The sequence below is a fragment of the Ammospiza caudacuta genome, chromosome 2 (assembly GCF_027887145.1).
Source record: "Ammospiza caudacuta isolate bAmmCau1 chromosome 2, bAmmCau1.pri, whole genome shotgun sequence".
Lineage (NCBI taxonomy): Eukaryota > Metazoa > Chordata > Aves > Passeriformes > Passerellidae > Ammospiza > Ammospiza caudacuta.
Window position 1 is genome coordinate 30701734 of NC_080594.1, and position 12216 is coordinate 30713949.

At 44.3% G+C, this 12216-nt stretch overlaps 1 protein-coding gene across 1 annotated transcript in view; it reads left to right on the forward strand.

Moving 5' to 3' along the window:
* CTC1 (CST telomere replication complex component 1) overlaps positions 1–12216 on the forward strand; it is a 16284-nt gene continuing 4068 nt past the window's right edge. Inside the window, exons 1-16 of the mRNA XM_058825506.1 lie at positions 1–21; positions 106–245; positions 2283–2529; positions 3866–4062; positions 5550–5694; positions 6070–6372; positions 6546–6674; positions 6990–7216; positions 8686–8857; positions 8943–9143; positions 9375–9501; positions 9702–9816; positions 10159–10618; positions 10929–11018; positions 11302–11448; positions 11734–11804. Coding sequence (XP_058681489.1) covers positions 1–21; positions 106–245; positions 2283–2529; positions 3866–4062; positions 5550–5694; positions 6070–6372; positions 6546–6674; positions 6990–7216; positions 8686–8857; positions 8943–9143; positions 9375–9501; positions 9702–9816; positions 10159–10618; positions 10929–11018; positions 11302–11448; positions 11734–11804 — 2792 coding nt within the window. The remainder of the gene's footprint in view (positions 22–105; positions 246–2282; positions 2530–3865; positions 4063–5549; positions 5695–6069; positions 6373–6545; positions 6675–6989; positions 7217–8685; positions 8858–8942; positions 9144–9374; positions 9502–9701; positions 9817–10158; positions 10619–10928; positions 11019–11301; positions 11449–11733; positions 11805–12216) is intronic.

Here is a 12216-nt window from a genome sequence, read left to right on the forward strand (position 1 = left end):
ATGGCGGCGCCCGGCGCGGCGGTGAGTGAGGGGCCCGGGCGGCTCCGTGCCCTCTCCCCCGCCCGCCCTTCGCTGAGACCCCGCTTCCCTCCTTTCCCCCCGCAGGAGCAGCGCTGGCTACGGGCGGCGCGGGACTTCGTTCGCGGGGCGCTGGCGGGGCCGGACGGGCAGGAGGCAGAGGCGCTGGAGGCGGTGCTGCGGTGCCTGCGGAGCGCGGGCGGCGGGGCGCTGCCGCTCGGCTGCAGGTGACAGCGGGGCGGGGGCGGCGGGGGCTCCGGTGCCCACATGCGGCCCTCCGGTGAGCTCGGCATGCCCGGATGCCATGCCCGCCCCGGATGCCGCTGTGGGAAGGGTGCTGCCGAACGCGGTAACCGCAGGCGTTCCTTCGGCCTCGGCGGGCCCGCCGCCCTTGCGGGGCGATTGAGCGCCGTCTCCGCCTGTCTGCGGTGACCGAAGCGGGCAGCGCTGCCGCACCGTACAGCCTTTGCACGGTGTGCAAAACGCCAATCACTTGTTTTTAAAATTATAAAAGTTTAATAGTAATAAAATGGTTATAAAAACAGTAATGCAATTAGAGTAATAATAATTTGGACAATTTGAATTGGGATAATATGAGACAACAGAGACAAAGAGTTACGGACGTCCAGGTACCTTTTTCTGGGCAGCACGAGCCCAAAAAAGGACACACATTAACAGAGGATTAACCCTTAAAAACAATAGCCTGTTGCGTATTCATACACTTCACACATGATGCATAAATTCCATCCAAACACAGGATTCTGTCTGGTCATCCTCAACTTCTTCCTCATAATCCTAACAGCGCCTTCGAGGTGGGAAGAAGTTCGCTTCTTCTGATAAGAGGGCAATAAATTCTTTTTCTCTGAAAGATTTAGGTGTCCTGTGGCTGCTATCTCAGTGTGAGTCCCTTCTTTAAAAAGAGCATCCTACATAGCATAGTTTCTATTTTAACATTTTTTATAGCCTAAAACTGTATTTAACACACTACTTAAGAGAATTAATACAGCATTACTTTCTAACACAACACATGCAATTTTAATTTTAATATTTGCGAAAAGCCAATCATAAAATACGCATTTTTCACACATGGCAGCTTTCCAGCTGGATCCTGCGGGCCCACACGGGAGCATGCTCCTGGTCTCCCAACCTGTTGGCCAGCTGAGCTCAGCGTTCGAGCATGTGCTCCTAAAAAAGGGGGATCTAGGATAACGTGGTCCATATTTTAGTTGCTAAAAGGCTTTTGAGTGCTCACCATCATGAAAAACATGCAGCTTATTGAGAGATATCCGTATTGGAAAGTTTGGCTTGTCTGGATCTGTTTCTCGCTCCAACTTGTGGGAGAATTAAAATCTCTGGCATGACCGGTTTTGGGAGAAAAGGTCAACTGGAATTGATTAGGGATTTGTGACCTTTAACTAGTAGTTAATAAATGCAGGTGGTTGATCTTTCACACCAGCTAAACTTACCTCATTTAAGCCATATTTTTCCTGTGTATTTTATGACATTTAAACCAGACTTTGGTTCATATTCAGAAGAATCTATAAAGAAGAGCTGAAGGTGCTTGGTATTTCTCTTCTGTGAGGCCAGTGGTCTGTTTGTGTGCTACATCCAAGATAACCACCCAGCTTTAAAGCACAAGGGGAGAGTCTGTTTGTTTTTGTATGTGATAACCATGAGCCAGTGTCCTGCTGTAATTCTGGTTTCTCCCAAAAAGCACTCAGCACATTTGACAAAAACACAAGCAGCACTGTGCTTTTGTGGATCATAGGTACCAGTATTATTACTGGTGGTGCTCTGTCTCTGAAGATGGAGCAGTTTCAGCCTATGGAATTTTCAACTAATCCCCTGTTCATTTTCCTGCAAAATGCACAGCCTAACTATCTGTGTAAATTTATGTCTTCTGATTAATTTTTCTATACCTAATTACTGTTTATTACTGATTCAGACCCATCACTCATCTGGACTAGTTTCTTGCTTTGAACTTGTGGTCCTCAACTAATCCAGTGAAACTCTTCAAATTCACACCCTTTGAATGTGATTATGTCCTGCTACTGAGCAAGTGGCTATTGTGACTAGAGCTCCAGTTTCACAACCTAAAATTGTCAGTGAAACTCACTGGAAACCAGTACCAAAATCACTGGCTGGAGAGCAGTTTGTGTTGGCTCTTTCAGTGTTGATATTAGGGTGCTTTGTAAACTGATTTCTTCACACATCCTGCTTTTATCTTGCTTTTTTTATTTCTTTCTTTCTTTCTGTTTTTCCAGTTTCATCTCCATCTCTGACCTACAGCATCAGCAGCGCATACCGTGCTGCAGCCACCTGAGCTGGAGCACTAAGGAGTTTAAGGAATGGTCTAATCAAGGACAAGGTGCTTTACCCATGCAGCACACTTTGCCAAGGACTTACCTGATCCTGGTTGGCTGTTTAACAGATGGAAGGCAAGACAACAAAGAAAGGCTGGTAGATGGTTGCCTGTATGTGAAGGACAATACTGGGATAATTCCATGTGAGGTATGTCCCCTTTCTGAGGGATTCTGTGTTTATTCCCACTCCTGGGCCAGTGTCACAAACCACCAGGGGCTTCAGGTGTTCTGCCAGAGTCTAGTGAAGGAAGTAACAGGCAGGAAAACAGCAAGCTCACATCCTGGGCAGAGGATAGAACATGTGGAATGTGCCTTTGCTAGGAGAAGAAGTGCTGAATGTACTGGCATGGAAAGAGAGAGACAGCCAGTACAGTTCTGTTCTATTCACCACAGTACAAGGTGGCCTGGGAGACTATTGTGTTTGTGGCAGGAAGGAATGATGAATCTGACTCCATGTTCTCAGAAGGCTAATTTATTATTTTATGATACTATATTATATTAAAGAGTACTAAACTATACTAAAGAATACAAGGATACTAAAGAATATACTAAAGAATATAAGATATATATACTAAAGAATACAAGATACTAAAGGATACTTACAGAAGGCTAAAAAGATAATAATGAAAACTCGTGACTGTTTCCAGAGCCCCAACACAGCTTGACCCTGATTGGCCATTGAGTCAAAACAGTTCACAGAAAACCAATGAAACAATCACCCGTTGGATAAACAATCTCCAAACACATTCCAAAGCAGCAAAACACAGGAGAAGCAAATCAGATAATTATTGTTTTCCTTTTTCTCTGAGGCTTCTCAGCTTCCCAGGAGAAGAATCCTGGGCAAAGGGATTTTTCCAGAAAATATGACTGTGACAGGAGACCTTTCCACTCTTTGCTGAATTCCAACTAGTGGAGCAGAAATAACTTTCAGGAGAGCTGTACTATGTACGATGACATACTTTCAGGAAATAATAGCTTGCATGACAGTTGACTTAAAAGCCTCCTGAAGGTAATTGCAAGTGGAATTGAGGTAACAAATAACCCCTACAGTGGTGGTGACAGAGCACTGAAGTTGTGCTTTCCAATGAGACAAAGTCTAGGAAAAAGTTGTGTTGGTAAGAACTTCTAACTGAAAACACAGGGGCAAAAGAAAGCAGGAAAGAATTTTAGAAAAATAGTCTGAAAATAACTAAGTCTTGCATTGAATTAATTATCACCTTTCTGTGAGGTTGTGGCTACAAACAGGAAGTGCTAGCTGTAGAGTTCAGCAAGTCTGTTGCATATTTGCATCTGGAAGGACAGAAGTTCTCTGTGCAAGGTAAGAGAGTGGGCAGAAAACCCTGCTCTCATTTAGTGATGAAGCTGGCAGTAGAAGAGTTTGTGATGCACATGCAAGGGTGTATTGGTAATGAACACTGCAAGTAGTGCTGAGAAAACAAACTGAAACTCATCTCAAGCTTCAATCTCATTATCTTTTGGTTTAGCTCTTGCACTTTGAACTGGACTGGCTGGACTCACTGTTTGTCTTCCCAAGCTGGTCATATATCCCACAGACAGACCAGAGTGCAGCAGGGTACTTGGAAATCCTGGTGGATCCAATGCCAGTAAATGCCCTCAAGGAAGTACTTCACAGCATTCCTGTCACCTCCCCAGTGCCAGCTGAGCCACTGCTTACCTCCAGGTAAACACCTGCCCTGCCCAGCTCCTCATGGCACTCTTGCTCTGGCTTGGCTTAGAAAGACACAAATTCTATTTCTGCCACACGTGAAGCATAGCAGCAAGTGGTGGATGTAAAAGTTATACAACTTTTCTTTAGTCTTATGTTTCCCAGAAGTTTACTGGAAGTTTTTGTTCTGTAATTTGAAAAAATAGGATGAATTTTAAGTATTTATAGATGTAATTTCAAATTATAGAAAGAATATTAGAACAGTGTTGATTCAATTGTTGATTCACTCTTTTGATTAGCGCAACTTTTTTTTTTTTTTATTCTTATCAGATTACTGAGATAAAAGTGCCAGTAAAATGTCAACTGATAGAAGTAACTGCTTTAGTTTACAGTATGTGAAAATGAGCCAATGGAATTGCAAATCTTATTGGAGTTGATAATTTCGAGTTGTGCTAGTTCATGTTTTATCTTCTTGAGTAGAGAATTCCTAGTGTAATTTAATTACAATAAAATGTCACTAATCATGCTGCTTTCATTTCTTTATAGTTATCTTTTGTTTTTATTGGGTTTATCTGGTTCAAAGAAAGTAATTTTAAGCTTAAATGATTGATTTAGCTCAAGGGACCTTTCTGAACAAGAAGACTATTTCCATATTTCAGTATATGTTCTCAGACTTTTAACATAAAGCTCCTTTGTTATTAAATGATATTTGACCAATTTTCCATGTTACAACTAAAATGTTAAAGTGAAGTGCTGGTACCTGCTGTGTGTCTACTACTGGTCAGGGTTTTTTTAAAGTCATAAGGTTAGATAATTGTTTAGATGTTTTGGAATCAAGAATGCTTTTGTTCAGAGTAAGCAGGATGGTTATATTCAAGTCCAGTTGGAGCTGAAATGAAAATTACAAACATAAATTTTTTTGAAAAATTATTTTTTAATCTTTTGAAATGTAGGTTGGAAACAGCAAACAGAGTTTATTTAATAAATATCATCTCTCTCACCTCTCATCTGCTTTCAGTTTTGCTGCTCTTTCCCTGTGTGTCAAGTTTGTTAGAAAGAGTCCATTGTTGCTTTCAGGCCTCCTGTTCATAGGCTTGCAGCTTCCACAGTGTCATGTTCCATGGACATAGGAATCCGAGTTCTGTTTTCTGCAGAAGAATTGCTTGTGACTTTTTTCTTCTCCTTTAGACCAACAATTAGTTGCTTGTTTGTGGTAATGCCTTTTATAACATGGCTGTTGCCATGGAGTGTGTGAATTTGTTCTTCTGTTCCTTCTGTCTTCAAATGCTAAAATATCAAAAGGATTTAGTATAGAAAAGTTAAAGTAGAAATTTTGTAGTCAAATATTGTTTTGAAAACCCCTCTGAGAGATTGACCATATTGCTTCGTTGGATCTGTTATTCCCGGAATGTACATGCTGCATATTTGTTTATTTTGCTTTTGGGATACTTTGAAGATTTCTTTCATCTCTGATTTCGGTTGCCTCTTCAATTGCCCTCTAGGATTCCGCGTAAGAAAAGATCAAAGCTTACTGTAGCAGGGGAATTGACCAGACTCGGGCCTCTCCTTTGTGTTCACCACAAGACATTCTTCTTTCTGTTTCTGAAGTGCTTTGCATCTGCTGTTTGTGTCCCTGTGCTGGTGCGAGTAAGTACTTGGAATTTTGCTCACAAATTCACTATGTGGATCTGTGTGTGTGCTAGCTGATTAATTCTTTGAAGCTTGCCATTGATTTCCCAGTTTGATTTATTCTCCCTGTTACTAGTGATATATTTTTAATTGCACCCAGTGTACAGTAGTTTTGGTATGTAAGAAGTCTAGTTCTGTGCCCTGCCAAAATACAGTCCTTCTCCCTCATGCAGTTGCAGTGTCCCTGAATGTCTTGCAGATACAGTCATTTTGCTAAGAGTATGAGGCAATCCTCTGGGTGAAAAAAGGTTTTTTGGGTGGGATTATTTAGGTCGAGAAATTTTTTTTTCACTGGAGTTGATGCTGATGTTGCATTTTGTTTCTATGCTCTAGAAACCCAGCCAGCTGCTGTGGCATCGTGTCTTCCAGCTGGGTCACAGGTACACAATCACAGGCCTGAGTATGTCCAGCCTGAAGAAATCTGGACAAACAGTGTTCATCACCAGTGCTTCTTCCTGCCTTCTGCCCTACTGCGCAGAGCAGGTGAGGGAGCAGCCACTGGACAGTGCTTCACAAGGAGAATCCACTCAGTCTTCTTCCCTTGAGGCTGCTGAGCAGCTCAGTTGCTCCTTGCAGCTGGAGGCTGAAGAGGAGAGGCCAAGACCAACCAAAGAGTCCAAGATCATCTCCTATGTGGTAAGGGTTCATAGGCTTAGCCTTCACCCTCTCATGCACTGGGGTTTCAGCTCCTGGCCTGCTAGGACCATTATTTTCATCATGAGTTTAGTTTCTTACTGCTCAGGCCTGTGAGTCTCTTATATTTTGTGACTCCCTATAGTCCTTTTGCTTTCTGTTTGCTTTCTGTTTAGGGATTTGTCACCAAAGTACTCAATGTCCAAGCTGGTCTCTTTTTACTGGATAACCAAGTCTGCTTGTGCCTTGCTTACCAGCCCCTGCTGAACTCTGCACGGGGCCTCCGACCGGGAGCCTGTGTGCAGGTAAGCTGAGGTTTGCCAGGAAAAGACTCAGGCCCTGGGGATGGCTTGTGAGTGTCTGGTTCAAAGAAGGCTGCAGGAACATGGGAATTATTTCAGCAAGTATCTGGAACAAAACTGGAGATCTTGCTGCCTGGACTCAGTCGTGAGAGTTGATATGATTATTATCTGATTCCTCCCTAAACTGTGCTCGGTGCCACAGGCCTGATTATAGACAATCCAGTAGAGTGAGAAAGGATTTAAGGTGGGGTGACAGTTTTGGGGAGTGGTGGCAGACTGGCCATCTCTTCTCTTACCCTCTGTGTCTGTGTCTCCCAGCTCATCGACGTCCACCTCCTGCAGAAGCCTCTGGCCTCCTTCCCCTTCACTGTACTCGGTGCCTGCCTGAACAGCATGGTTGTGCTGAAGAGTTTCTCAAGGCTCAGCACCCCCTACGAGCCCCTGGCCTCTTCAGGAAATCTCTGCTTGCAGCTGCTCTTCCGCTTCAATCTGGGAATGCCGCTGTACCTCTGGCTGGTGAACCTCCTGGAGACCTTTGAGCAGAGGTGAGGACAATTCTTCTGAGGTCAGCACATGCCTCAGTGTACTTTGTAGGATATCTGGGTGTCTTCTAGACCAAAGGATCACAAAATTACTGTGCTTGGATAGTACAAGCAGCAATTGCTTTTGGTTCCATGGCCTAAGTAAGCCATTTATCCAGACTTCACATCCTGTGCAGTTGCTTGTTACCTTGCACTTGCTCCTAGGAGAAAAGCCGGTGCATTTTTCAAGTGCCGCTGAGGTAAAGGTCTTGGGAAGCTGCACTGCTTCTGAGCATTGTGCTCACATAATCCTGCCTGGAATGCTTTGCCCTGAAATACAGAAGCACCATAGGGTGTCTGCTTCCCTATGTGGTTTGTTTGGCAGATCAAGGTGGGTACTGAGGCTGAAGCTGGAAATTGGTGCTACAACTAGATCATAACTGATATAAAGGCTCTTGTGTTCTGACTGTGCACAGAAGCAGCAGCAGCTGTTCAGCATATCACTTGGAGATACTCTGAGTGTTCCCAGGAGTGTGATAATTTGTTTTAGAGTCTCTGTCTTGGCAGATTTTCCATCCCATGCTTACCCCCAAGTCTTCCAGATGGCTTCCTGCTCTCCCTGACACTGCAGGATGCTGTGAGCCAGTTTCTGGATTTACTTCTGGCTTCTGTTAGTGAAAATATTCGTGTTTGTTCTGAAGCACTTATGGTTGATCACTGTGACTGCTGTCTTGGACTTCAAAGTATATACATTTTACTGTCAGTGAAGTAGCAGTTTATAGAATGCTCAGTGTTCCTGTGCTTTACTGGCACTGTGGAATTTTGACATGACCAATAAAACAGCTTCAGTTTTACCTTGGGAATTATGCTAACTATAAGTTTTAGTTTTTATTATGTTTTCCACTTTCTTTAAATGTGATTGCTCAGTCCTGGTACTGCTTAAGAATTGTTCCAGTGAGAGCTATTTCTTTTCATTTGAGTTCACTTTCTGTCATATTTTGGCTGACAGTGTGATCACTTCCAATCATTCAAAAGCAGTAAGCTAAACTTATGAAAATAATTTTTCATGAGGGAAATGGAATAAGGATAGTCTGTGGTTGTTTCTGACTTGTGTTTTTGCATTCTGTGAAAGAAAGCCAAGTGTACCTAGCATGAGTAATCATATCATGCCCAGCCAAAAGGCATGGAGATCTATTTGTGTGGCTTAGAGGGAGATTATCTTTATGTCATTTGTTTCTCTGGCCATTTGGGTTTTGAGATTTTGCCAGTCTTTTAATTCTGTGGATTTTCCTGTTTCTTGTCTGCTCAACATAATTTGCATTTGCCTTAAATGCTCTATTTTTTAATAATTTCATGGGTTTTGTGATCTCATTAGTTCTTGTCCTATACAGTATATTCACTAAAAACAAGCAGAAGGAGTCCCTGACTTAGATGCAAGACTCACTAAAATGCAAGGACTGCCTGTGCTTTTAATGGTCATGACTTTTTTTCAGGTTTTCTTGTTTCTTTGGGCGCCGTCGATTGCTTAGCTCTATGCACCAAAACCCTGGAGCTGCTGAAAAGTTCCTTGTCCCCCTTCTGCAAGCTATGGTGCCAGACAGAGAAGAAGCAAGAGATATTTATAATGAAATTCTATCAGAAATACACCAGTGTCCCCTGCAGAAAGTGAGTAAATGTTCTTTGAGCTGTTTCCTGTTTGTCTGATGGGAAGAAACTCAGGTGATTTGTTTTTTCTCTCTTTTGTTCACAGTACTTGCCTCTGAACCCTCCATGCCAGGCCCCATCTCTGTCTGCAGTTTGCCGTGTGGCAGAACAGAAGAGCTGGGAGGGCTTCAGTCCATCCCAGTTGCTTTCCCCCTTGGAGGCACAGCACATGGGCACCCAGGAGCTGAATCGCAGACTGGCCTGGTCCTACTGCACACTCTCAGCTGAAAGTTTCCAGCCCCAACTGGTATGTGCCACCTCTTTCCTGTCTGTGCCTTGAGAGCTCCTGCTTCTCACCGTGCCTTCCAGCACCCTGTCCAGCACATCCCTCTTCCTCCTGTTAGGAAATGACTCTGCTTTTCTCTCTGTGGCATGTGGAAAACAGACTGAATTTTAGCTGCGGCTACAGACACTTTGATTTCTGGCTTTCAGGGATAGGAATTATTTGATTCTTTTTGCAGCTTCCTTTCTGTTGTAGATACTCCTGGGTGTGCTGAGGGTCTCCTCCAGGAGCGGTTTCCTTCAGCTGCAGGACAAGAGCAGCACACTTTGCTGTGTGATCTCCCGTAAGGATGGCAGCCCCTTTGCCCAGACTGCTCTCATAGGTATGTCCCACTAAACTGCATTTGAGGGCTGAGCTTTTGCTCTTCTGCCTTCCAGCTCCAAAACAAGGAAGAAGAGACGTTGTGTGGAGATGCTGAACTGTCACTGCCTGACCCCGTGACTTTAAAATGAGGATCTTGACCTTACTGGTTTTATGTTCTCTTTTTATTTAGCTCAGCTCTTTTCTCTGATGTGTTTGCAGGATCACTCATGCGGGTGGAAAACTACCAGCTTGTAGTGGAGAGATTCCTTAAGACTGATTTTCCCTCCTGGGAACACCTGGAAAATCTGGAGCATGTGAGAGAGAAAAAAACTAGGTGAATCCCTTTATTCAGTGATCAAGTAAAATCATCACTTTCCAGCTCCTTGAGTTATTTTGGACTATGGTAAGCCTTCTTACCAACATAGCATTTCAGTGCCAAAGCACCCATTCCTTGCTATTTGCATAAAATGAGCTCTTTCTCAGCAACAAAGCCACCATCTCCCTTTTGTTCAAGGTACTTGCAGCCTGGGAGCGGCCCTCCACTTCAGTCTTTCCCTCTGCTCCTGCTGAGTACCTGTGTGGCACTCACCAGATGCGTTTTTCCCAAATAAGTGTTTGTTTAGGACAGCCACGTGTCAGGAATAGGGAGTTTCACTGTTACCATTTGTCATTTCAGTGTCTATGTGCAGTTCTACTTGGAGGATGTTCAGGTTCTCCATGCTGCTGGAGGACAAATCCAGAAAGGCCTTAGGAGTGGAAACAGCTCCTCTTTGAGGAATAAGAAAGATGGCAGCACAGCATCTGAGCTGGAAACCCCAGAGGCAAAAATGCTGAAATTGGAGGATCCGAAGGCAGATACTGGCAGAGAGAACTGTCAGGGGGGTGAGAGCGGCCCCAGAACAACGAGCTGTGTATCTCAGCTGTTCCTGGTCACCCAGAAGGAGGGCCTCATGTCACGCAATTACCAGCTGCCCACAGAAGGAGATAAAGAGGCACATGAGCTGCACCACTGTTTCCAGGCCATAGTGCTGTGGCTGGGCAGACCACAGCTCTGGAGCCACCCCAGAGAAACTGGGAACCTATCGGAGCTGGAGGACACTGGCTGTGATGGAGAAGAGGGTGTGACGCAGCAAGAAGTGAGGCAGCTTTGGGGTGTGGTTTGATTAGTCTGGGAGCTGGTTCCTCTCAAGGGAGCCTGGGGGGTAATTTAGTATCAATGGGAAAGTGATTTTTGTGTTGGGTGCCTTTGTGTGTTTGTGCCAGCAAATTCCTTCTTGCACCCCAAGCAAGTTCCATCTTCTCTCTGTCACCTTCCTGTAAACGAATCTGCCTTCTCTTGTTAATCAAGACATCCTCTGGGCTGGGCTTGCTCTCTTTTGACTGTATTTTTCATTCCATACCTAACAGTTCTCATCCCCTCTCTCTCTCTCTCCCTTCCCCCAGCAGGCACTGCTGCTGTTTCTGGGGAGGTCTCTGCGATGGTTTCCATTCCTGCACGTGGACGGACTGTATCGCTTCACTGTGCCCTGCTGCTCGGTAAGAGACAACTTGTTGTGCTGTTCTCTCTTGGAGACTTTTGCTGAGTTGCATGTGGAAGTTGGGGAGTCAGACGGTGACTAAGCTGTTTTCAAGGTTTGGAATTTCCTTCTGTCGTTCCAAGAAACTGCTTTCGTTCTGTGTTTGATTAAAATTCTCAGAGCTCTGAGTTCAGTGGATTTTTTTTTTCTTTTGTAACCACTGTTCTTCACTTTTTCCCTATTGAACTTTAATCTCCTTTTTTCTAAAAGTCTTCTGCCTTGTCTTATCACTCTTATCTCAGGACCTGGAAGTGTTTTACAAGCTCTATTCTCCACCTGTGCCAGCAACATTCCTGAGCAGGCCATCATGCCCCCCGTCGTGCCTGCTTGTCCAAGATAGCTGGCACTTAGAGCATGAGACCTGGATCTCCTGTCTGCCTGAGCACCAGGTATGCAGTGCCTTATTGCACAGGGCTTTCACAGGCTACCTGTAGGTCTCTCCAGAACTAGCTAGAAGTTATCAATATACAGTGTCTTGTTGGTGAGACTGTTCTGCTCTAAGTTGCATCAGAGCCTGGTGCTGGGCTTCACATTTTCCTGCTTCAGAATTCATCTGGAGAGGAAGCATGAGTTGCTTGACCTAGCTCTGAGCACACAGAGCTTGTCTTTTCTGCTCTGGCTGGGGATGCCTGTAAACTGCAACGCATCTGAGGCTGTGTCTCCCTCACTTGTAGCTCACAGCCCTGTCAGTGCTGACAGGCATGGACCAGAGAACTGCCTCCATCCCAGAAGTGCTTAGCAGCAGGTATGTTGGTCTGCCCCAAATTACAACTGACTGTGTCTTAGGGAATGGCTCTGTGGTAATTTTTATTGGGAAGTGCTATATTAAACTGCAATGAAATATCCACCGTGGGAATGTGGTTTGGAAAATCTGTGTGCAAGTAGTTCAGACTTCTCCCATCCTGGTTATTTAAGGTAAAGGGATTGTAGGTGACAAAACTACAAAATGGTGTCCAGAAAATGGTTTGGCTACTGCTGGTGTGGACTAAGCCCCAAAGGAGCCTCCCAAATTCCTGTCAGAAGTGGAAACAAGCACAGCAGGGAAAATCAGGCTGAATGTATATTTTTGGGGGATTTTTTGTTTTAGATTTTTTTTAGCATACCTTGCTCAAACACATAATAAACCTAGAACTTTTCCATTCAAAGCATGTTTAATC